We start from the raw sequence: 27605 nt of genomic DNA, 5'->3' as shown, positions 1-27605 counted from the left end.
TTTAGTTCATTAGAATGATCGTGTTTAACCGTTGGCTCTTTCCGTGTATTCCTCATCAAGCCTTAGAAATGCATCACAGGATGAGATGTTGCGTGTCCGTGTGAGCATACTTTTCCCCCTCTTGTCTTCCCTCCATCCTCCTCTTCCATCTTTCTTCTGTAAAAATCCAACATCCTGGACACAAACCAGGCACCCAGAGCGAAATGAGACACATGACGGCAGAGAAAGACGGTGACTGATTGAGACAGAGAGGAAACACAGAGGCTGGAGGTGGGTAGGGGGTTGCGGGGGGAACTTCACCATCAATACAACATCATGTGCTTCTTTGCATTTTCTAAATCCCTTTTTGCCATTTTTGCCCTGTCTTCTCCCTCTCTGTCTCTGCAGCGGTAATCACTTTGCATGCACTCATTTAAATATTAAAATTTTCTTTAATCATCAAAGCCAGCGAGCATCATGCATATTCATATGATCTCACCCCCCAAATGCCTCCATCCCCTGCATCTCAGGTTCATTACTCTGCCACACAGCCATTAGCCACTTTCCTAATCACACAGTTTACACGCACAGACTGGCCACGTATGCACGGACATGCTCACGCACGCACACACAGCTAGCCAGCAGCAATAGCCGGTGCTAATCCACTAACTAGACTAAAACACACAGGCATCCCTCCAGTCCGAAGTGAGTGAGCAGACTTGTCATCCATCTCGATGGCTGGAGCTGCGAGTATTTGTCAAGAGGCTCGGCGAAGCCCTCATTTGCATAATGACTTTGTAGTTCTGCATTAATAAAATTTGCATATGAAGCCGTGTTAATTACTCCTGATCAGCCTTTTTTGCATTCATGCATGGTAATTTTCGGCGACTTGCAAAATTGATGTCCTGGCGTCAGTGATGAGATTGGTGGAGGAGGCAGGGGTGTGTGTGTGTATGCATCTGCGTGTGTGCATGAGGGAGGATGAAGGTGAGGCCTGGAGGAGGAAGAAGAGGAGGTGAAAGGAATGTTAGACCTTTATCAAAGATGACAGATCAACTCTCTTTTTGCCTGTAACTTTCTTGAAATCTGCTTTATTTGTCGAGAAACTGAAGGCTTTTCAGTAAATTCCCATCCTAAATTTATCTCACGCACACACCAACACATGCACACTGAGTCGAGCACTGGCTGGCAGCCATTTGTAAATCTATTGTTTACTCACAGTTCTTCATTTCAAAACAGCAAAGACTTCTCAGACAGTGCCGGGTTTGATGAAGATGAAAACATTCGCAGAATTTTGGAGATTACAATTTAATTTCAGTGATGCAGATGCCTGCGATTTCATACATGTGATACTTCTAATAATCATGAAAAAAATGAATAGATACTGATTTTATAAGATGTGCCTTTATTTTAAATTGTCTTCTGCGAGAAGAAGCTTATTTTTATTTCTTGGGGGGTAGTTTGATCCACAGTGCATTTGTGTGCCATTTTGTGTTAGTGGAGTTCAATTTATATCAAAAGGGAATGAAGAGAAATGAAGAGAAACTATGTTATTTTGTGGTTTGATTTATTAAAACTCAGTCAGAGGTTGTTGGGATCATGGAGAGTCTCCGGCTGCGGCCAATAAAACCATCAACAGGATGGGAATAAATCACAGGGCAGCTTTGAATAATACCGAGGAATCCTGGTTTCATTCTTCTTCAACACTTAGAGTTCATGTTTGTGTGTTTTTGCACCGAAACAGATGGTTTGCTATAGTGATTGTAGGTGGCACTGTGTTAACTTATTTGGCGAATAGTTAGTGTGAAGAACTTATTTTCCATGAGAGCTATATTTGAAGACGACCTGGATCATATGCTTCTTTTCAGATAATCAAGAAATATAGAGCAATAAGTTTGGACCTTTTTGTATGGTATCTTTTTCCTCTTTGACAGGAGGAATAAATCTTGTCAAAATCTTGACAAATGGTCGCCTTTTTTTATGTGAAACTTTAACGTGTGAAAACTTGGGCAATAATTAGCAGAAATGTGTGAATGAAACTTACATTAATGGAAGCTATCGCCTCATTCATAAAATAACAGAATGAAACATAATTTTTACTTTGCGTTGTCGACAAACTGCAAAGAGGAGTAACACAGTATAGCTTTGATGGGTTGACACAGACAGGGTTTTCCATAATAGCGGTTCCCGGACTTAAACTTGGCCCAGCAAATCCAGCAGGCATTTGAAGAAAAAACTGGTTTGCCACGATCTGAGAATCAACCTGCAGCTACGTTATTGGCTGTATTGTGAAACTATTAATAGTTTAGCTTGAAATACACTGTTTATTCAGTATCCCTCCAACAGATGCCCTGATATCAGGATTTTTATATATCATTGTTGCTTTTAACTACATGAAGTGTTTATGAACGCTTCACAATGCAGCCCAGTTCTTCACTAATCTAATTGGGACCAGAAGCTCTGGAAAAGGAGATAAACACATCATTCAGAGCAAGATTTATTGACCAACAGTGTTTAAGAACTCAGTTGGAAATGGTGTTTATAGATTCAGCTGAACCACAGCTTTGTGCATTGCATTGATCTGCGAGTGGCAGCATGAGAGAGTCAGCTTTTTTGATACCAGTCAGATTTTTTTGTTAAAATTTAAGCCATGTTTTTTTTTTTTTTTTTTGTCAGATCAAAAATGTGATTTGGTGGTGGTTTCCATGAGCTCACCTAATAAAGCTAATAAAGAACTAGCTTATCTGATCCATTGCCAGACACACAAAGAAGCATTAGCAACAGTTTAGCAATGCAACTAGCTTTCTGGGAGAAACGAAAAACAGTGAAACATTTTCAACAAATCTAATAAAATTAAATGAAATTGGCCTTGTAGGGAAGAGATTGAGATTCATTATCTTAACCTCCTGAGACCCGGGCTTTTGTTTGATATGCATTTTTTATGTCTCCTTACTATTTGGGATTAGTATGACCTAATTTTAGTTGAAATTAAATTTTAGCTTTCTATGTGCTCTTGAACTATGTCAAAACCAATGCCCTCATATGAGGACAATGGGTCTGTTTTTGCATATACATTTCTCCTTGTCATTTGGGATCATAAGGACCCAATTGGCCTAAAAATGAAATTTCAGCTTTCTACAATAAGTGGTTTTCTCAAAACCCAATGTCCTCAGACGAGGACATTGGGTCTATCTGTGTGACGATAAGACCATTCAATCAATGTTATTATTTACATCTGTGTTTACAAAAATGTAATGTCCTCATATGAGGATGCAGGGTCTCAGGAGGTTAAAACATTTCATTTTTGATTTATGTTCCTTTTGGCGTTAGATGTATTGCAGTTAGGTTTAGACACCAACAATTACTTGTTTACGGTTAGAAAAACAATATGCATCTTTCCCTCAGAGACTGTGGGGATATGCTGTAAACTTATTTTCTGTTCTGTACTTCAAGATATTCAGCAGCTCCAATTAAAACACAAAAAAACATGGAAACCTGTACCATTTGTGTCCACTTCTTTCATGCTGTGAGGCAACACCACTAAACACTTTTCCAGCAGCCTCATGAAACATTTCTCACTGCAGATACAGACAACTTAAGGGAAACAAGAACTGCCAATTTATGTAAAATCCAAAGTCAGTTTTTATGCCCATTTCATATTTCTGTTTATTATTATGTTTTATGTTTTCATTTTCAGTTTATATTATTTGCCGTTGTAGTCCCTAAACTACATGCTATAGCTTAGAATCAAAAATTACTTTGTCAGGTTTGGGAAACACATGGTCTTGACTGAAGACAGATTCTTCTTTGAATTATTTGTCTTCTGAGAAACTAAAGACTGGCTTGCATAAATCACACCTCAAATTAATACTTTGTGTAGTGCTGGGTGAGACAAGTTGCACATACACAGAAAACTTATTGTGTGTTTAATCCATGCAACAGCTTATCCGTGCTGCATCAACAGTTTTTAAATAGCATTTTGCAAACTGGTGAAATGTCATCTACATTTTTGCAGAAAGCAATTTATTAAAAATACTTTTTGTTATCATGTAAAGTCATCAAGCTTTTCCTTCAATGTTCAGTGAGCTCTCATTAAGGAAATATAGCTTCTAGATTTTAAATGAAACCATAAAATATCATTGTTGTGTTTCTTTCACGTTTTTACCTTTTGTCTTATGTGAAGCTTTCGTCAAGCATGACTATGGATAGAGAGAAGAAAGCGAATTGGGAAGCTATGTGGAGCTTCCCTTCCGTCTTAATTCACTTTCACTGTTACTGATATTTAAGGATGCAGGCTCTGCAAAAAAGGCTGTGACGGCATTCCCTCCAAATGCTATGCTGCTGCACTGTGTGTGTGTGTGTGTGTGTGTGTTTGTGTTCTCAAAAAAATCATGCACCCACAGACTCTCCTTAGTGTGTGCTTAATGTTAACACTAGTATGTTCACATATTTAGCTGCAATTTTTCTTAGTGACACCATTTATGTTGAATTGTTTAATGAGTGTAGACATTTAGGTCATAGATATGGCAGCTGGTCATATGTAGAAATATCTTTCCAGCATCAGATTTTAAAAAACATGGATTCGTCTTTTCTCCATATGATCCAGTCTTTAAGGGCTGTGAAAGTTTTCCAACAATCGTGGGCTAAGTGACAGAATGAAGGTGGGTGTTTCATCCTGGTATTCTTGGCGACTATTCATTAATTTATGGAACATTAAATTCAGGGCATTTTCAGTTTAATAAGTCATGTTTTCATGATTATCACAGCAATATGCAAGTCAAAACTGATCTAAAAACAGAACATTTATTTAGTTGTGCAAATAATTATGAGTTGGTTCAACAGTAAGGGGAAATGTGGTAATAATTTCATGCCAAATGTGCACCAGAAGAGTCTGAACTTAAACTTTAAAGCTGTTTCTGAACCTGTGAGCTGGTCCTCATTAAATGTGAGTGAAATAGAGCGATGGTTCCCAGCCTGATGGTCAGGACCCCCACAGTGCGCAGCAAGATCAATTTTGGGCAGCTGGCAAATGAACAACAGAAGAGGAAAACATATTTGTGCTCCACAAACTTGTTTAGTCACGTTTTTACTCCTATCCCCCTCAATAATTCATTGGGTGGTGTCGCAAACAAACAAAAAAAAACTTTAATAAAATGAAAACAGGGTTTTGATGTTACACAGTTACACAAAGGAATGATGTGTTCCTGAATGGAGTAGAACATTATTCCCTTAAAGCTCAGTACAACTGATGGGAAATTATGTATTAGGAAATTTCACTTTATTGATTTTTTTTTCACTAAATGTTTTTAAGCATAACTTGGAGCTCTTAATTTTTGGAGCATAATTGAAACATTAAAGCTTTTATGTTCCCCAATAAAATGTCTAAAGGACAAACTTCAGAAAGTTACTGGAAAAGTAGAAAGAAAGGCATTTCATTAGAGTGTGAACAGGAACTGATTGAGTGACAAAAGACAATTCATAATGGTGTCTTTGTGCACCATATCCATGCTTTTTCTCTGAGGTGTGCTCCAAGTTCTAAAAAACACAAAAAATGCTAATGAAGGAGGGAATCTAAAAATGTGAAATGCAAGAGCTAAATTCCAAAGAGTACAGGAAAGACAGCAGATGAGCAGGGCTGAGAGATGCATGAAACACAACTGATCATGGCTGCAGAAACAGAATAAGTAAATTAGGGTCTATATAAAGTAAGGAAATAAATGAATGGATCCAAAGCAGGTGTAAAGATTAGGAATGAGGATCAGGTATGATGGGAAATCAGGAAGCAATCACAGCAACGAGAGATCAACAACTAATGAAATTTGAAATAAAGAACTTGGACCTAAAACAAAAAACAAAATACCAAGAGCAAAAGTAAAAGCATAAATCCAATGATGTGGTAAAGATTCTAGTATTGGATTGGCCATTGAAAACAGAAAGTTTGTCAGTTTTCTTTCTCCCTTGTAGATGTATCACAGCAGCTCTGATGAACTCCTGAAGTCTCTGAGCCGGTCTGTGGCAGATTTCGCCCTGCTGAGTCTCAGATACACGCCGGGCTTTGTCTCGTCTCCTCCTGCTGCAACAGCCGGCTCTTTCTCTGCAGCTTTGAGGATCCGAATCCTTGTGTCGTCTATCAACCTGACACTAGTGGCTTTTTGCAGCAGCTTTGAGTACATGTTTTGGTTTTATAAAGGCAGAAAAACTGGGAGGAATTTAGAGGCAAGGGAACAGACACAATACCTCAGAGAAACGTTGTAGATACAGGCCTTTCTTCAAGGTTTTCTTGAACCAAACGGAGGGGGATGGAAATCTCAGCAAAAACAATTTGACAGCTTTGTTGCAGTAGTTCAGTCTGGGCTGCACGGACAGTTTTTCTCTGAGTGTTTGCAACTCATGGTTGCCCCTCTCCTCTACAATAGTCTGTTGGCGTTTAGCACCGGCCAAATCACCACTTAACAAAAGCTAATTTCTCACTTGGTTAAACTGGGAGGGATTAGGGGCTCTGTGTTGGCCCAATCCATGTTTGGTGAAGAGTGAGGGATGGAAGGATGTTAGGAAAGGATTTAAACCTCAATTACAAGGGACTGAGGGTTTTGTGTGTCCGTGGTGAAGGTGGGACGCAGAGGTTTAGTGACTTCTCTGGATGTGTTTGCCGCCTCGTCGTATGTGTGCATGTCTGTTTATGTGTGTGGAGGAGTGTGTGCATATATGTTCCTGCAGCTAAGGGTGACATAGCCTGACAAATACATGTTGATCCCCTTGTTTGGAAGGGTTTAAATCTCTCCAGTTACTGTTCAGCTATACAACACAGAACCACAGCTTATGGCAAAACAGTAATTTAAACCAATCCTGTTAGGTTTTTCTGTCAGGAAGTGGTTTGCTGTTAGTATTCATAATTTTCTCAGCCGGACTTAGACACTTTCTATTAAATCTGTAATTCAATATCTGTTTTCCAGAAAAGCAGCCTAACTTGTAAGGCATCCTCCCTAGTGGACGGGCATTTCAAAACTATTCAAGACCTATTAGATTGGACTGGGATGAGGGCAAATTTAGAAAACCTCCCACAGTGATTCTTCAACAAAAGTCCTGGCACAATTCTGTCAAACTGTGTCTTGATGCAGAAATCTATGCCAGCATTAGTTCAATTGAAATGATGGGTTGTACCTCTGGCATGGCTCCATCAGGGCTTTAAATTCCCAAGCCACACCTCATGGATAGGTTGCCACCACTCTCACTTTGCTACAACTAAAGAGATTGCTTTAAACGTTACCCTCAGTGCAAAATGTTTTAAATTTTCTTCTTTTGTTTCGTACCTAAATAATCTCAACAAATATAAAACCACAGGAGTCATGGAGTCTATGAATCTCTTCCTGGTCTCTGCTAAAGCAGCAACCAAACAGGCTCCCACTGAGACATTGCCAATCACAAACAGTACCAAAAACAGGGACGTAATAAAGGCTGGAAATGCTGCACTGCTTTTATTGGATTACCATAAATGCAAGAAAACATAGCCATTAAAAAAAGTGTTTTGCTTGAAACCACTTAAGCACAGACATGCTATATTCAGGTCTGGATCTGAATTGTGGCCTGTGATTTAAGAATCTCTGAGCCAGGTCTTTTTAAACAAATAAAATCTCTGGATTTTTATTTGTAGGCTAATTAACTAATTTGGTTTATTTACTTTAGTTGGTGGTGGTTAGTGAACCTATTATATGTACCACCCCAGAAAATTCAATGTTTTCCAAGTATCACCATCTTGAAAACCATTAGTATTATGTCATAAAAACTCACCCCAAAAAAGAGAAAAACATTATTTTTTGGAACATTGCAGTTTGATTATGTTTTCCATTCTTCCATGCATGTTGAAATTTGCCAGCCTGGAGTTTGAAAAAAATAAAATAAAATAAAATTACAGAAAAGATCTCTAGAATACCTTGCACCCAAATATTCCTCATATATGCAGTGAGAATAGATTTTTGACACGGCTGATCATTTTTATCTAACTAAAACTTTCACTGACAGTACTTTGCAAAGTGAACATGTTTAAAGTAAAAACAATGACACAAAAGGACATTTTTGCTTCTATTGCCAACAGCAGCTAGCCTATTTCAGCATATGTATAAGCAAATCCCAGCAGTTTTCCAATTTGGAGCTGGAATATGTTCAGCTGGGTAAGATCTCATTCCAAGATCCAATTTCCAAACTCCAAAATATAATTCCACATCCTGTTTCCACCCACACTTTTTCGGTTTTGTACTGTCAACCTCTGTTTGGGAGTTCTGGGAATGTTATCTAACAGGTTTCTGATAAAGCAAAGATTAGTGCACTTGAACAACTTATCTGTTTGAATGTTATTGCCTCTACATCATAAATTTATTGTTTTTGTAAATCACATTTATCTTAAAAATAATTAATACCAACATTTTTCATGAGAACCACAAGGTTCCCATGTACCTACATGGTAGTTTTACCATAGTTTCAGAACTATAGTTTCATCAGTCTTTACAAATTTCACACTTTCGCTACCACTGGTAAAATAGAAAGAAATGTATTATTTGGACGCCACCTTTCTATTAAATGCTAAATCATTTTTTGATCATTCAGCCTTACCTTTCGTATATTATTTCCACCTCAATCAGCTAATAAAGAAACTCTGAAACCTTCAAATTAAAGCCATTTACTCTCAGTTCTCCCAAAGCTGTTTGCCACACTTTTTCCTCATCTTTTTTTCCTATGAGCTTCAGTTTTATACCAGGGGGATTGTTGTTGAGGCTGGTGAACCAAAGTAGGAGTTTTTGCAGCTTCTCCTTGTGACTTTCTGGTGAAGAAGAGTGGGATAAAGAGGGAGATAGATCCCCCCTGAACACAAAACTCTTTGGTTTATATCAAAGCTTCGCCTCACCCCTGCTGACACCCCTGAATTATTCACTTAGAGGAAAAGATAAACAAAGCTCGCCAGCTACAGTTGTTCTATTGATTTCTCTGGGCAACATCACAGATAACAAAAAGAAGGCTGGAGGAAAAGAGCTGGGATGCTGCCGTCTCTGCTTTTCTTTTTTTTAAATCTTTAAATAAATCGATAACATGTGTAGTTTTTCTCCTGAGAAAGCAGCCCGTGTCCTGTTTCCCAGCACAACAAGTAATGAATTTATATGATAGTTTTTATTTGATGTTGTTTAGCCTGTGAGAGCTGTTTGTGTATGAGGGCCCTCCCATGTGGGAACGGTTTGTTTTCTACCTGTTGGAGGGGCTAAAATTGCCCCCGTTGCAGGATCATTTACAATGCAGAGCGAGGCTGGGGGCTGGCCAAGTAAACAATACTGGCTGAGGGCCAAAAACTGGCAGCAGCCGCCTGATTAAAGACAGGCAGACCACTCCCCATTCTTTCTTCTGCTTCTTGCCTTTATTCACCCAGAAATTTGGGCAGAGTTTGCGAATAAAAACGCTGCTTTAGAAACACACTCAAGCACACAGTTATTGATAATTTCAGATATGGTTTACAGCTTTGACCATGAGGTTTTTATGTGATGTGTAAGGATGCTGTCTGCACATGTTTTGCCCCTGCTGAACCTCCTAAGTGCCCTGTGGTGCCATTTCTAGACCTACAAACAAAAGGCAGACCTGCATGGAGAAAATTGCAGGTAGAATTTTCTCAATCGTTGTGGCTGCCAGATCACCACGGGGTTCTGCTCCGTTTCCTCTCACTGCCCTACACCGGATTGTTCTCTCAATTCATTGGTACTTTGCAGTAGATTACAACCACCCATTCAGCCATTTACAGCAACTGCAGGGTCCAAGCCATTGTCATGCAGCTGTGATTGGTCAGTGGATAAAGTGTGACCAACTGCTGGCAGGGCTTAGCCTCTTATGGTTTGTTTGAGCTCCGTGGTGCCATCTGCCTGGCCACGGTGAAGGGAAATCAGATCAGTGCATCCGTCGTGACAGCTGGATGAAGCAGGAACATGCAGAGAAAGCAGCTCTTACAGTAAATGTTATGACCTAAATGGTCAGTTCTTGGATAAAAGCAGCATCTGACTGACCCATGCTCTCTGTCACATTCTGTGGGGTTTACAAGAGAGAGCTCCATCAAGTGTGAAGTAGCAGCTATTTGACATAATCTGCAGAAAATCATAAAATGGTTGAAGGTTCCTTGGAATAAAACAGAGTCCCTTAGCTCCTTAAAAATTAGATTGTGTAAGGAAAAAATATTTTTCTGTTTGTTGTTTTGGTTGTTGCTTTATGATAAACGTGTGATGCCAATGCATCCTTATCGTTTCTGCTTTAAAACATGAAGGCTACTGTTTTGTTTTGCTTGTGTTTGTATTAGTACAAACTAAAAGGCAAAAAGGGGCTGCAGAACAGTTTTTATAAAAACCAACACAGATCACTTACCTGTTGCAATAAAAGATCAAACTCTGCAAGGTGCAAATATGATTTTGTCATATTTTCTTGTCTGCTAAGCTAGAGGCATAGAAATGGAGTTGTGGATGAAGTCAGTGAAGCTTAAATTTGAGCTGTTTTCCAAACTGATGTGCTGACAGTTTTCACCTGAAGCTGTGTTCAGTCTCTCCCGTATTCTGTCTTATTTGACTAGCTTGCATAGAAACCAATCTTGATGCCATAATTTGCTCAATATAGCCAGCATCCTAACCTTTTATTACCCCTACTTAAGTTAGCACGTTACTTTCACTATGTTGTCATGGTGGTGGGGTTAGAATGTCTTGGTTACCTTAAAACCAAAGCTGTTGTTCACGAGTCAGTTTACCAATGGTAAATTGACTCATGGCACAATTCAGTATCTATGTAGACAATTTCAAGATTGTTGGACCTGGTTATACCTTTCAGATAGGGAGCCAGGTGTAAGAGGAGACTCATTGGTGAATCTTACTCACCAGGATCTGGTCAGGTGTAGGCCAGATAAGTTTTATAGAGCCACCATGTGGTCACTCCACCAATGCAGGAAGAGATTCAAGGATCCAGTACGTTGTTGATTTGAAAACAAACATAGATGAAGACATTGGCAGTAAAAGTTCAATTTGCTTAAACTGACATTCAGTCAAAAAACATTACCTGACTGATGGGAAGTCAAGATCATCATATAAAAAGCGGTCTCAAACTTCTACCTCAGGAGGTAATTCAGTCATTTGATTCAGGTGGACCAATGATGCTTTTAAAAGTTGCACTCACTGGTCCTTGAGGACTGCAGTTTGACAAATCTAGTGTTGAACTGGAAAGCAGATTTCCCAAAGGCCCCTTTCTCATTGACCAAATCTTGTATTTATGTAGTACATGGTCTTACTACCACCATTGTTGTACGTATGCCTCACAGTGTTGTAGTTTGCTCAGCCATCTTTGAGTCCTTGGGAAAGAAAAGTGGAAGGTCTTATTGAGGGACACCCATGTAGGTGAAGGACGTATTTAGCAAGAATTACAGCTGTGATTTTGGAGATTTTGCACAAGCAACCAGGTTTCTACAAGCCTATTTGAACTGAGCTCAGTAACATATATATATATACAGTATACAGTATATATATATATATATATATATATATATATATATATATATATATAAAGTGGTAAATTTAATTGTATTCCTTTTTTTAAAGTGCAGTTGAATTATGTGCTGTGTATAGAGGGCTTTTAAAGTAGGAGAAATTGAGGATAAATGAGAACAAAGGTATAATCAACACAAATGAGTCTTTAGATTAGCTTTAATTTAAGTCTTGACATTTATGTAGTCCACTTTAAAACTGCATGAGTCAGTCAGAGTGACTGCTCTCGGTTTTTGTTCACTATATATACCATTGCTGCGACTCTGTTAATATCACTGCACTCATCCGGCCCTTATAAGGTCTTGCAGCACAGACCTGTCCCCTCATCCTTCTTGCATCCCATCCATACCCTCCCTCACGATTTCTGGTCTGGATTTCCTCTACTTGTCCCCCCCTTTCTCTCCCTGCTCCCTCATCCCGGTGTTATTTCTGGATAAACAAGTCCACTCAGACCCCAGAGTTCAGTCCCTGATTGTCTTTCTCTCCTCTCACCCTAAAGCCAAATCTGCATCAGCACTTTTCCTGCCTTACATCCACAATATATATATATATATATATATATATATATATATATATATATATATATATATATATATATATACTGCTCAAAAATATAAAGGGAACACTTAAACAGGTGTTTAACACTTAAAGTCTTCCCTTTATTTTTTTGAGCAGTATATATATATATATATATATATATATATATATATATATATATATATATATTAGGCTGCAGTCACCTGAAAGATCTCTGCTCGCTTTGAGAGTAGAAAAGGTGAAACTGATCAGAGGGCGTAATGTTGAATTCATAAACCTGTCTGCTACAGTAAGGAAGAGCAGGCGAGCAGTGAAGGACCAACGCAGACAGAGAGAGATTTTCCTTTTGATGCTGCTGTCAGACAAAGCTGTAATATGTCTTATTCAGACAGGAGAGGCACTGCTACATCACAGTCTTGGATGGTTCTCCGGCTTGTGCGTGTTCCAGGAGACTCCCACTTGGCCGAGCTCAGCTTGGACGAGTCTTGCATTCGGGAAGGAGGGGGATGGAATTTGGACGGGATGGGAGATGGGAAGAGGAGCGAGGGATCCAAAAATGTGCTGGACTGCTGTCCCTGTCACATCAAGCTCATGGCAGAGTTTCTCTATTGTGGCTATGCCAACTCTCCACCTGACAGCATGTCAGTGACTTAACCTGTACAGACAAAAACACAGTTTTCTCCATAGAGATGTCTGTGAGAACTGAGAATCTACTTCAAATTTAAATGTTAACAATTATATTTAAAGGGAGAAAATCAAGCACCAGAACAAATAAATTCACAAATAAAATTCCAATCTTCTCCATAATGGCAATTCAATTTTATTTCAGTCCTTATTCAATATTATGATGCAGTTAATAAGAACAATATTTTGATGTCAGGTTAAATACATTTTTGTCCTATTTAACTAATTCAGCATGTTATTTTAGGTCAAAGTAGTTATTGAGATTACTTATTGTGTCTTTGACACACCTGCGTGGTTTTATTTTCAGCCTTTGAAACCTTTGTTGCAGGTTTTCCCCTTTTTTCCTTTACTCATTTCCTGTCTGACTAAGGTGAATAAAGGTCAATAGCAGCGCTAAAAAAATAGAAACTGAAACTGATGTAACTGAAGTTTCTTTAAACTATCATATCTCCGTAATAAAAAACTGCACATGAATTAAAGATTTAAGTGTGGATCAACTTAAATCCAGGAGGTTCTGCTACTGACGGTTCAAATATTTATTTGCACTCAATAATTGTGTTTCACACGATGCTTGACTGAGATATTTAAAAGTTAAACTTTTGTTTATATTTGATGAAAATAGTCGTGCTGTGGGCCATCTCCTGCTCCCTGGAAAATAATGGAATTACCATAGCAACCAGTGACTCAGCATTTTGTGAGTCTCCAGTGGTGGCATTACTCAGCAGCTTCTTCTAAATGACATAAAATGACAGAATGCCTGAAATAAGTTAGTTGTAAGGCAGAAAAATCCCATCATATCTACTTTTCTGCTATATTTTATTCTCTTTCCAGACATTAAATACGGATTGTTTTGGATATATGCAAAGTGTCACAAAAGTTTCATTGGTTTTACTGTATTTAAATGGCAACTACTGAATAAAGACATTCGGAGAGAGATCTGAAGCTTTACAAGAGACGGCAACAAATATGTCAGCTACTTTGGAAGTCACCTGAGAGGCAGTGAAGCGCAACAAATCTGTCACATCGCTGTCTTTCATCGACATACACATTCGGAGTGACATGTATCAGGTGTCGTGTGTTTGTGTGTGCATTGTGCAGGATTATAAAGGCGGCTGTAGAGGCTCCTGCTGCTCCTCACAGTTTCTCGCAGGCTCCCCAGGTGCAGTGGTGCAGGCCAGTGTGTGGGATTAGCTGGTATGCTCTGGCACTCTCCTCTCCTAATCCCTCTAATTTGTTAACAGGGCACAGAGGCAGCAACACACACAAACACAAAGCAGTTTGTTTTGGATTGGCCTTGTTCTGACTGCAGGACTCGTTGCACGGCGTGAGGGACCACGGATCTCTCCCTCTGCCTTCCTCTTCCTCTAATGAGCTAAATTCAATCTAATTTGGTTCTGATCTGTTCAGCTTTCCTTTCAAACCCACACCAATAAGACCCGTCTTTTCTTGCCAGGAATGCGTACAGACCTTGTTCAGTGATAATCCTTTGTTGGCTGGATAACATGAGGAGAAGATGGGATGAAACTAAAGTTCAACACACACCCCAGAAGGAAGAAGGACAGAGGAAAATTACACAGAAGTACAGAAAATTAGAAATAAAAACCAACAGAGCTCAGGTTGATTATCTTAAATCTGGTTAATTATGGTTGTACCAGAATGGCCTGCTGGATACAAACACTTCTTTGTTTCCACCACCTGCACATTTGAATTCAGGAGTTTAGCATCATCGCATTCAAATTATTTGACCAGACATTCAAATCCATATTTTTTATACATTCACCCATATTTTTGTCAGTTAAACATCCCTTTCAGAAAAAAAAATCTTCAAGCAAAAAATATTTGTAAATTATTAAAACATAGGATGTTTCTAATATGTTGAGACTGCTCATTCAGATGGTATTTATTTTATAATGTTGAATTTCTTTTAGGTGGGACATGACATAACTGTTTTGAAGGGATAAGGGAGGGTTTGAATCTTCAAACATAGTCTGCTAGAGAAAAAAAATAAATATTCAAAGTACCTCGTAGATCAAATCCAGTTATTGGTTCCCAATTTAAACTCCTTTCATTTTGAATACTTTGCATTATTTTTTTTAGCTGAAAAACGAGAAAATCTGTTAGAAGGCAGCTTGTTTTGCAGCTTGCAGTCTGACAGCAAGAGCCTAAAAACCAGAAGGACTTTGGGGTTTGCCTCTTGGTTTTTGGCCAACAGCATCTGCGGTGATCTGAGCTCGGAGATGACTCACATTTCCCACCGGAGCTTCAACAAGACTTCTGGCCGGCCGGCGCGTCGTGCAGCAGATAAATTCGGCTGTTGGAGCAAAAGATCTTGATGAGATTTAATTAAAGCTGCTGCTGGTACTGTATGTGGTCTTGTAATGATTCTAGTTGTGAGCTCTTAAAACCAATTTAAAGTGCGTGTTGGGCTGCACTCAAACCACTTCATTCAGAGCTAACAGACTATTTAAAGAATACTGGCAAAGCGGCGCCGAGTGAGCTCCGTTTTTGAAATGAGCTCAGAGACACATGAAATAAACACCTCCTAATTCCCCACAAGCAGCAACTAGCTTTGGTGCTGCTCGGATGTGTGCTACTTGACATGACTGGAGAAAATGCTGCCATGCGCTGATAGTGATGGACAGCAATGCAGAGTGAGGAGTTAAATGAGGCTCAGCAGCTGTAGGACAGGAGGAAGAATTTGTCCGGAACCCATATGAATTTCTCACACCAGCAAATTTTTCTCAGTTTTTGGTTGGGTTTAATGTTCAAGCTTTAATGACCAAAGTGCAAGACAATAAATCAACATTAGATAAAAGTGATACATCAGCCTGCTGCAGGGATCTGCGTAATAACTGGACGCAATAATCCCACAGCGCTCCACCGACCCTCGCTGCCTTAATCGCACTCTTTGCAGCAATGCACACCCCCTGTAATTGTACATATTTAACTCCCTCTCTCCCACTCTTCCTCCCTCCTTCATCTGTAATAGCTGTGATTTAATTTAGCTATTTAACCTGTAATTCCAGCAATATTTATTGAGGGCCAAGGGGGAGAAAATTGGACCATTAGCCGCCCCAGAAGAATACACTGTGATGAAAATGAACGCCGCTAACTGCCAGTTGACCTCTGCACCTTTGCTTTTCTACTCTCTCTTCCTCCTTTTTTATTAGCAGCAGCAGCAGTAATTACAGCAAATTGAATCATAGTGAAAACTGGAATCAGTGTGTAATGAGAGTTTGATTCTGTGTGGAAAAAATGGGAGGTGGAGTTTCACCTGAAGGAAAGATGGGAAGATGTGGGATGCAGAATTGGATTTGGGTAAATATTATGGTTACTTTTAACAATTTATAAGGGTGTTCAATAAACCATAGCACACAAAAACATCAGTTCTTTAACAGATTCTAAACTCTTATAAATTATCCTCAAATGTACAAGAAAAACGTGAAATTACACATTGAAAGTATTCGCCAAACAAAGAAGAACCAAGAACAAAAACATAATGAGTAAAAAGCTAATTACACTCTCATGGGAGTGAAATACGCAGCTCATGGGAGCAACTTTAGCAGCCATAAATCTTGACTTGTTCTTTCCCCAGTTGCTTCAAATGAACCAGTTAGAACCAAGCTTTGAACAAATGGCCTCAAACTTAAACTTTGGTGTGCAAAGAACTTAACAGGATGGCTAAATCACTGCTAGGTTTGCAAGTCATTCAAAAAATATCTGGTCTTTAGCAGATCTTTGTCTTACAATAGGTCCATCTTTAGTTTTTCTAAATTTCATTCATCCAAATCAGTTAGATCCAGATGTTTTCATTCAATTAGATGGAGTTATTCAAACATTAAGAGAGAAAAACTTTCTCTTCCAACTTCTCTAAACAAGCTGAATTTCTTCAGTTTTTATTTTAATTGTGCTGCCATGAAGTTTACCATTCAACATTCTAACTCAAGCCTGTGGAGTCAGTTTTTTTTAATCACTTGTCTAAGCATTGCTCAGTCTAAATTTTAGTTGAATTTACTGGCAACTAGCTGGAACATTTTCTGGTTTTCTCTCTGCAGAATGAAGGTGACGATTCAAAGGGTTTGAAAATAAACTCGTAATTATTTCCATATTGATGTAGAGAAATAGTTGCACCTTTAAAATCAATGCTTATGTTGTTCTTCCTTGGCATCATGTTAGGATGCACCTCTATCCTACTGACCAGTAAAGCAGTTATTCGCTCATGTCTTTTTCTTTTTCATTCTGACCTCTATCATTAACATATGCTCTGTGCTTTATAAGAACTATAAGTTGGTCACAAATTAAGAGACATTTATGAGCACTTTTGAAATTTCCCTTTTAGTTTAAACTACTCATTTTGTAATTGCAACAAGTAATAATCCATCTATGCAAGCAATATAAAACATTAGAGCTTTTCCTCCATTGTTGCCCTCTCTCTGTCATAAAAGTCCTGTTTGAACACAATTAACTTGAGATAATTACAAACCATATTTAAAGCATGTGTGCAACATGTATGCAGCCTGTTGACTTGATAACTGAGAGGTCTTTAGTTTAATGTTTTGTCCAATCTCCAGCTGATCATATTTTTTTTTCTTAAAACATCCGTTCAAAAAGTGACGCTCAAGTTCCATTCATATTGTGGAGAGTCACAAATATTTTTTTCTCAACTTTAGTCATGTGTAAATGTTTTGGAGAAATATGGAGATAAATTTACATTGACAGATGGACAGAGGATACACACTGGACAAAAGATGTTGAATATGGCGATGTCAGAGAGAAGAAAAAGAGGAACATCACAGATAAAGTTTGTGCATTGGAAAATATGACATGGGACAGAGGAGGATGCTGGAGATATAAAAGCAGATGATCCGCTTTAGAGACTACCGAATGGAACATGAAGAAGATGAAGACAATCCCTTTTCTTAATCATCAGCCCACTGAAACAACACAGAGATAAAGAATGAGAGAAAGTGTAAAGAATAAGCCAAATTTTCCTGAATGTGAAACTGTGAAACTACTCAATCAGTGATGTAGAGAAAAAAAATCAGATTTATTTAGTGTCTCGGTTCTGAAATTGAACAAAACAGAAGAGATGAACTGTTAGAGCTCAGAGCAAAGATCTCTGCAGGAAAATGATGAGATTACAAGCTAGAAAACTGCTGTGAACCGGAGCCAGAAAATATGAAGCTGCTTCTTTTTATTCTGCTTTTGAAAATGGGCTGACATGTCTAAAAATAAGGTCAATTATATAGAATTTTATTTTCCAAATATGACCACGTCATCATCTTTCTACTTTAAAATACTGTAGAAATATGTTAAGCTCAAGCTTAGCAATCCATGTGTGAGCGAACCTAAATTTAAGCAAAGTGTAAATCGTTCTTTGTCTCTTTTATAATTTTGACCACCACTTTTTCCTTTTTTCCACTGTATCTGGTGTAAATTTTTATATGATTGTTTGAAATGATACTCTGAAAATGATTTGAAGAGTAAACTTTCTTCACATAATAAGTACACATTGTTCACCTAGTTCATGTAGCTGCAAAAAGGTGTATACATGCATCTGTTTATCAGTTTTGCTTCTTTTTATTAGGTTTCATCAAATAACTATTGAATTAAATTGTGCTTCAGACACAATCATGTTCATAATTTTTTAATGAGTGTTTTTATTACACAAAGACCTTAAATAATTTTATATTGGACAAAACTTTACAGATTTTAATGAATGCCTAACAGACTCCAATCAGACTGAGGGAGTTGAAGAGCTAAAGATGATTCAGAGTTCACATGTCCTCTCTGTGTATCTGAGAGGAAACCCCCGTTTTCTAAAGGTTTCCTATATCCGTCCAAATGACAAACACGTTGGATTTGAGACTGTAAATCGGCCTGAAGTTTGAGTGTGATTGGGTGTACCAGCCTCTCAATTGTTAACTACTACAAGCCGCTTCCAGTGAACAGAATTATTCAGGTATGGTTAAAGGATAGAAGGAAATAAAACACTTCAGATTTTAGATTTGACAAAACCATTGTTTGAGGTGACACTCTTTTCTAAAAAATGGCTAGAGCAACCCCATCTACTGAAGTACAACGGGGTAAGAAAATTGGATTATTCTCAGATGGATTTATTGCACAACTTCAGGCGAAATTTGTAAGAATATCAGGTTGGAAACACAACCAAGACATTGTCTATCTTTATTCCTTGCCTCATTTTTTATTGCTTCCATGCTGTTAATGAAAACTCATAAAATGCAAATGAATGTGGTATATATATATATATATATATATATATATATATATATATATATATATATATATATATATATATATATAATGAATTATTTAGTTTCATTATGTGCATAAACTGAATATTTGTTGATTCTTCTTCTGTTTTTTAACTCTAGAAGTAGGCAGTAATACTAGTGAATTTCCAAAGTTTATATTTTTAAAATGTTAAAAACAAATGTTCAAAGCTGCGTTATGTTTTATTTACTCTCATGCAACAATATATTTATTTTATGGAAATTAGTCACTGAAATACAAACTTATGCTCATGTTTTTTAAACAAACCCTTTGAACATGTAAGGCTATGCATTTCTAAAAGGATCGCTTATCTTTTTTATTCCTTAATTTTTTAAAAATTATTACATCAAATATTCTTACTTCAGAATATTTAATAAAACCATTTATTGTGTATAATCTTTATTCCATAGAAAATTTCCAATAGAGTAGTTAGAAACTTAAATATTTGATATCACTCTCTGACTTGGTAGAATCTTAATCACTTCCCTGACTGCTTGCAGAGCATCAGAGTCTGATCTACTGTTTGTCACTAAAATCAGATGCATGCTAAAAGTTGGAATAAAATGTTTTGACTTCCAGAATGCTGCAAGCATACGATGGTTTATCTCTCTGTGAATGTTCACCCTGTGAGCATTAAAGCCTTCTATAAAAAGATGTCAGTGAACTTGTGTAACCTTTACAGACATACTGAGTGTAAATACTCATACAGGAGATCATAATTCAAAGAGTTTGCATGTCCATGCCTGGGGTGTGTGTGTGTGTGTGTACAGTAACACTCAGAGAGGAGGGAAGTATCCGTGCAGTGTTTTCTCCTTCACTCTATAAAGCATAGCGCTCAGCATTCGACCAAATAAAGTGATGAGCAGCTCATTCGCTCTCCCTGCTTTTTCATATGGAAATAGAAAATAATGGGGTGATTAAATAGAGTCGTATATTAAAGTACAGCTGACATTAGAATTAGCATAATGTGCTCTCGCCTCAGGCTGCATACTTTATTTGCCATCTGCGTTAGACTCCCTTCCCCCGGGAGGGCGCTCTCTTTCCCTCTCTCTCTTCCTCGCACTCTGTCTCTCACTCACACACACACACACCCCTACGCATCCACACACACTTGCCCGAGACAAAAACCGTGGCTCTCTGCTTCCACTGTGACCGGAGACAAATAGCGTCTCGGTGCATTATTTCACTCTCCAAAACACACACACACACTCCTAAATGACTTCACTGATCAAATGAGAAGTTTGCAGAAAGATGGAGGCAGGGGCAGAGGGAGTGAATGTTTCTTTCTTTGGAGTGTTAAGATTCGACACTAAAACAGCTTGTGAGAAGCATGGAGACAAAAGCTGAGACATGGGGAGCTGTTATTTTCACTGTACAAGTGGGGGTGTGTGAGTGTGTGTGAACGTCCTGTCTGCTATAATTAAGTCAAAAGGCCTTACAGGACTGTAGAGGAGAACAGCTGTTCCACCTCCACGCTGCTCCTCCTTAATGCAAACACACTCAGAGTAAGACAAATTCATGAATAATTCAGGTTTTATTTATTATTTTTTATTACTAATATTATTGTAAAAAAAATATCCTTTGTCTGTGTTTTTGTATGTTTAATTTACATTTAAATGTCTTAAATTTCAATGATTGCAAATTGGACACAATTTTATTTTTCTGCTATTTGTTTTAAATAAATAAATGTTCCTCGTAAAGTAAATGCATTTCAGCCTTACTCCCAATGAGCCAACACACACACACGCATGCACGCCCGCAAACAAGGGCAACAATTAGAGCAGCATATGTTTTCCAAGCAATGTGAAATTAGTGCAGTAGGTCAAGAAAACAAGGTTTCATTAAATAAATACACAAGAATAAAAAAGCACAATTAGCATCATCTCTTTGTTTTTGGTGTGTGTGTCTGCGGCATCTTTAAATCAGACAGAAAAACAAGTAGATTAATTTCTGTTAAAGAAAATAAAGACTGAGGACGGCACTGAATTCTGGTTAATTGTTGTTAATTTTAAATATCTCTCTGCGGCCGCATTTCCCCCCTAAAATGTACTAAAGACTAAGGCTAAAAATAATTTCAGGGTTGGAGTTACACTGCATATGTCTCCAATAAGGGGAATCCCAGGTTGACTAAACTGAAGTGAAAGGAAAGATATTTCCCTTAGTGAGAGATTAAGCACCTCTTTAAACACATATTCGTTGTAGGCCGACTGTGAAAATTCACTTGTCAAAAGCATGATAAGTACATCACATTTCTGCGACAGCATGATGAGAAAAAGGTCTTCCCAGCTACTGAGAGTATTACATAGAATATAAAGTATTTACCACATCTCATTGCCTCAGTTGAAAAGTTTACACACTGCAATTGAGCTCTTATTAATAAAACATCTATTGTTAATGTTTCATGATAGTATAGAGTTATGTTGAGGGCTGATATCTCTGAGAATATTAACTATAAAATCTTTATTCTGTTTTTGTGTGTCTGCAGGTGGCAGAGATGAGCCCTCCAACTACATATGTACCACCTGTAAGCAGCCTTTCCCCAGCGCCTGGTTCCTGCTGCAGCATGCCCAGAACACTCACGGCATTCGCATCTATCTGGAATCCAACCCCTCCAGCACAGCCCTCACCCCTCGACTCACCATGCCTCCGCCGATGGGCAACGACTCCATCCCACAGTCCCCACTCACCAGCTTCCTGGGGGAAAACAATCCCTTTCACCTGCTGAGGATGACAGGGCCTTTACTCAGAGAACCACCCCCAGGCTTTGTGGAGAACCGTCTCCCCAACACCCCACCGTTTGTCAGCCCACCTCCCCGCCATCACCTGGACCCCCATCGGCTGGAACGCCTTAGCGCCGAGGAAATGGGCCTCATCTCACAGCACCCCAGTGCCTTTGAGAGGGTGATGCGGCTTACGCCGATGGCCATGGAGTCCCAGTCCATGGATTTTTCCCGGCGGTTACGTGAACTGGCAGGGAACACAAACAGCACTACGCCACCACTATCCCCCAGCAGGCCCAACCCTATGCATCGACTGCTAAACCCCAATCCCTTTCAACAAGGCCCTAAATCTCCCTTTCTGACCACCCCTCCTTTGCCACCAATGCCCCCAAACAGCACCACCCCTCCCCAGACTCAGAACAAGATAAAGTCCTGTGAGTTTTGTGGTAAGACATTCAAGTTCCAAAGCAACTTGGTGGTGCACCGGCGGAGCCATACTGGAGAAAAACCATACAAGTGCCAGCTGTGTGACCATGCCTGCTCTCAGGCAAGCAAGCTGAAACGCCACATGAAGACGCACATGCACAAGGCTGGATCCATGACGGGACGCTCAGACGATGGCCTTTCAACCACAAGCTCCCCAGAACCAGGCACCAGTGATATCACTGGGGAGGGCATTAAAAATCGTGATGGGGACTTCCACGGGGAGGGTAATGAAGAAGAGGAGGAGGAAGAGGAAGAAGAGGAACTGGAGAACGAGAGTCGACCAGAATCAAACTTCAGTATGGAGTCTGAGTTCTACAGGAACAGGGAAAATGGTTCTAAGCCTCCTTCGGAAGAAAAGACATCTCTCTCCCTTGACAAAATGGTAGATGGTGGAGCGCTCAATTCCATTCAGCAGTATAATAATTTGATAGTTGACAATCGTAAAAGGATGCCCTTCTCCAAAAGGGGTTCTGATGGCCAGCGGGACACTATGGATGAGGATTCTGTGGCTGGAGCGATGGATCACCACCAGCAGGAAGAGCGGACAACCATTAATGGCCGGAACTGTGGCTCCGGTGACTCTTTCTCAGGCTTGTTCCCTCGAAAGCCCACCCCCATCACCAGCCCTGCTCTCTCCAACTCCTCAAACAAGAGGATCAAGATTGAGAAGGACTTGGACATTCCCCAGGCACCACATATCCCTTCTGAGAATGTGTACTCCCAATGGTTGGTGGGCTATGCTGCTTCTCGCCACTTCATCAAAGACCCTTTCTTAGGCTTCACTGACTCCAGACAATCGCCCTTTGCCACCTCCTCAGAGCACTCATCGGAAAACGGCAGCCTGCGCTTCTCGACACCTCCAGGAGACCTGCTGGACGGCGGTCTATCCGGCCGCAGCGGCACCGCCAGCGGGGGCAGCACACCTCATTTAGGTGGAGGCCCTGGTCCAGGTCGACCGAGCTCCAAGGATGGGAGGAGATGCGACACCTGTGAATACTGTGGCAAGGTGTTCAAGAACTGCAGCAACCTGACGGTGCACCGGCGTAGTCACACCGGAGAAAGGCCCTACAAGTGTGAGCTGTGCAACTATGCATGCGCCCAGAGCTCCAAGCTCACCCGCCACATGAAGACACACGGCCAGCTTGGTAAGGAGGTCTACCGCTGTGACATTTGCCAAATGCCCTTCAGTGTGTACAGCACTCTGGAGAAACACATGAAAAAGTGGCATGGAGAACATTTGATGACCAGTGAGGTCAAAATTGAACAAGCAGAGAGAGTCTAAAACACGTTTTCATGCTCTGCACCATTCTCCTTGGACTCTAAAAAAAGGACAACAAATTAAGGGGGTAGCTGGATACTTTTGTATTGATTATAGTTTGACTTTGTGTTTTTGATTAAAAAACTGCCAACTGAGAAAAAAAAATGAGATCTTAACTGAAGCTGTCTAAACTGCCTCATTTGGCATTCATTTTTAAACAATCAGTCTGATGAGTTTTAAATATGTGGAGCCTTTAACTGTGCAATAATTTCTGTATTTATTGGATTTTGTATTTTGGCACGTGCAGGTAAATTTTTTTTTACTGTTTTGTTTAAGTTTGCATTTTTTTTATCCCACGTGACATCCTGAGAGTCTCTTCAGCAAACCGAACAGAAAAAAAATAAAAATAAATTTTAGGCTGTTTGTTTTTCGGACACGGCTTGTAGGAAGTTGTACATTAAAATAATTGTTTAGTATCTTGAAAAGAAGCAGAATTCAATCTTCAATTTCAGAGTCAACTGCGAATGCTAGAGTTAATTTATTTTGCGTGACGATGATATGCGGACAACAATCCTTTTTGGCATTGTAGCATGAAATGACTGTAAACCATTTCAATATAATTGGATATGTAGCACTGAGTGTCATAACAAATAGTAAATGTCAAACGAAAGAAGATCCCAAGATTCATAAACCCTTAACAACCTAACCAGCCTGAGGAAACAGGTTCTCGACATGACAGCTGCTGAATCCTACAACTCTACAACAACTTACTAGTTTTCACTCGAACCTCCTTTTACTACATTAAACACCTCTGCATTATATTTTTCACCAAGCCTCATGATTTATAGGTGTTATTATTAATTAGTTGTTGAGCATGAAGCCATGATGAGTCTGCAGAGAGCAATACTTAGGGCAGAGAAACAGAAAGAGCACATAGACGTCTCAGGGTAAAATATAGCAGCTCAATTGTTATTATTATTTTTTACCCACTCGTTCTTATGCTGCCTTTCAAAGCATTTCATCTACATCATATTATAAATTTCAACATTTAAATTTTTTTGGCTAACTTAGTCAAATTTAATTTATTCTAAGGGATTAGGTATGTAAAGACAATTAAGTAGATGTCTGTAATGAAATTATTTAAAGCTGACAAATATTGGAATTAAACAACATTCTACTAGAAGTTTGCAGAGCAACATTTTACTAACATTAAAATGATTTAAATGTTCTCTATCACCTTGGGATGTTTTGAATTTCCAATCCATTTGTTTGCTTTAAGCCATTCCAACTTTATAGTTGCACTTTTATTAAAAATAAACAAATCGCATTTATTTCAAATGCTGACCGTTCTCAGAAACAAACCGGCACTTTATGATTTATCCATCCAATGCACACGAACAAAACAGCTAAGCGGGAAAAAGGGTGTGGAGCTTGGGATCTCCTGATGCTGGAGTGCCACAATTGTTAGGCTTAGCTTTCTCAAAGCTGGCACTATAAAAATGTAATAACTGAATAATGGGAGTAATTAGAATATTAATTTATTCTGGATATTTTGTGTACTGCCATTCAATTTGACTTGAGTGTGCCTTGAATTGTGATCTTCCTATTTATTGTCTGAGACAAATGCAACGGTTTCCCTGAAGCATCAAATTTGAACAAAGACAAATTTACTGTAAAGTGAAATGTGACACTCAAACAGATAAAAAAAAAAATCAGCAGAAAATTATGAGTTTAGGTTTAGCATTAGCAGATTACCCGGCACAATAATAATAATGTGTCTGTGTGTATATATATGTATGCATATGTACATATAAATGCACAACCTATATGAATATATATAGATCTATATCAAATTCCACACAGACCACGACACAAGTCTGTCCCAAAACCGGATCATCAGGAAGTGAATAAAAACCTCACAAAAACTGGAGAAAAATCAGGAAAAACAGAAACTAGAACAGAATTTAGTGCACTCTGTCTGGAAGAAGTTTACAGTATTGATACAAGGGTTAAAATACATTTTTGTGTATGTAAATCTCTTTTTCTTTTTTAGTTTTGCTTCAAAACTTTTGAGTTTTATTTCTTCATTGCTTCTCATTTTTCTTGACGGGTTTTTGGTATATATATAAATATATATGAATATATATGACATTTTTCTGGTTTACTGTAAAAGTATAACAGTATTTGTAATATTGGAGAATGCTGGGGCATTTTACAGAACTATAAAAAAATGCTGTTTTTTTTTTTTAAATCTTTTATTTTACAGTCCAATTTAAATTGTGGGTCTCTGAAACTGTTTTTTGTCAATGTAACTGTAAATTCCTGAGTTTTAGTAGCTTTTCTTCTGGCTTGGGTGTAAAGAAATAAAAAATAAATGAACGGAAAACAAGCCTGGGCTAAGACGAACTCGGTGATGGAAGTTTTTGGGAGCGTCGGTTCTGGTTTTCAGGAAGAATCACGGAGAATCCTGACCTGTATCTATTTTTATTCTTCTGGAATGGATTATTCTTCATGGATGGTTTGAATTACATGTGTAGGCGCTTGCTGTCGTTCCTAAAGAGCTTGTCTTTTTTTAACCTGTAGGCTGTGTGCATCCTTTGTGAATGAATAGGGGTGACTTTCTGACCAATCCGACTCACGGGCTGCCACGATCTGTTTGTCCAAACAGAACCTGATCAATTTGTACTGTTGTACTGAATCATGTTGTACAGAATGGGATCAAATAAAGGTTGTTAAACAGCCTTTTAGTGACAAAAACACACCTTGATGTTTTGGTTGTACATAGTTTTTTCTATGACTACTCTGTTTTCCTTTGGTTTGTCCTTTCTGTTTGTGATTTCTGACCGGCACTGGCAGTGGCCTGGATGTGGAAGGCTGGGGGTTCTCCATGTCAGTTTCCAGGCCTCAGCATGAGAACAGAGCACAAATACAAGATGTTACAAACGTCCATCTTGCTTGTCTGCCTCATTTTTTAAATTCTTCAAGATGATTTGACAGAATATAGTAAGAATATTACTTTTGCAAGGAAATATTTACTGCTGAACAACTGGGAGACGGAAACCACAGCAGCAAGAACAAGTGCCAATGGAGGTGGGTAGGCTAGATTCAAAACATCTTTCTAAAGAGATGGATTCATGCTGTAAATTCAAAATCAACCCCTCATATTTTCCATTTTATCAAATTGCCCATGAGGTCTACATTTAAGATTATCAACAGTTCTGTCTCTTCAATTTACATACAGATCTCAGATTTTCCACAACAATAATTTTTGTTTTTGAAACGTCTTTGTAAACATGATCACAAAAACACAAAGTCATGCAACATAGAATCAACAATCAAAGCATTACATTAAGTCAAGTGCCAAGATTAAATTCATAATTGATTACGTTTCAAATACAACTCTAAACAGATGGGTTTTTAGTTGATATTTAAAGGAAGTCAGTGTTTCAGCTGTTTTACAGTTTTCTGGAAGTTTGTTCCAAATTTGTGGTGCATAAAAGCTGAATCCTGCTTCTCCTTGTTTGGTTCCGGTTCGGGGGATGCAGAGCAGAACCAGAATATTGATGTCACAGCGTTTGTTATGGTGCCTTTAAATTTGGAACTTGTTAACTCGGAAGTTTGTGCAGAAAAATCTTACTTTAGTAAGTTTTTAAAAAGTCCATACTGAATACTATAGTACACCACTACATGCAGCTGCCTCTCTGTCAATAAAATGGATACAATTAGATGTGAAAGAGCACATTTTTAACAATTTATTGTGATTTTTGCACTGCAGCACAACATATTGTTTTACCACTACCAAAACTGCAAGGATATGCAGCTAGGACACTTTCTATGCTTGCATTTAGAATTTTGCTTGGTGCAAAGGAATTATTAAATTAGTTTAAACAAATTCAAATATCACATTTGGTTACAGAGCAGCTACAGGGAAAAGCCTTGCAAATAATCTGTGACATGGAGTGGAATTCACTGAGTGGTTTGCTACTAAAGAAGCAAAAAAAAACAATTCAATTTAGTCACAAATAAACAGAAGCCTCCTTTAGTTTGTTTATTTTTGTTTTAGCAGTCAAGTCCATGATGAAGAGCTGGTAACTGAGA

At 38.6% G+C, this 27605-nt stretch overlaps 1 protein-coding gene across 1 annotated transcript in view; it reads left to right on the top strand.

Annotated features, from left to right (window-relative positions):
• bcl11b (B cell CLL/lymphoma 11B) overlaps positions 1–26454 on the top strand; it is a 41220-nt gene extending 14766 nt beyond the window's left edge. Inside the window, exon 3 of the mRNA XM_023352813.1 lies at positions 21529–26454. Within this exon, the coding sequence (XP_023208581.1) occupies positions 21529–23531 (2003 nt within the window). The 3' untranslated portion in view covers positions 23532–26454. The remainder of the gene's footprint in view (positions 1–21528) is intronic.
• Positions 26455–27605: the final 1151 nt, after the last annotated feature.

Source organism: Xiphophorus maculatus, chromosome 19 (genome assembly GCF_002775205.1).
Source record: "Xiphophorus maculatus strain JP 163 A chromosome 19, X_maculatus-5.0-male, whole genome shotgun sequence".
NCBI classification, from domain to species: domain Eukaryota; kingdom Metazoa; phylum Chordata; class Actinopteri; order Cyprinodontiformes; family Poeciliidae; genus Xiphophorus; species Xiphophorus maculatus.
Note: the sequence above shows the minus strand (reverse complement) of the source record. Positions and strands in the feature narration are given on the sequence as shown.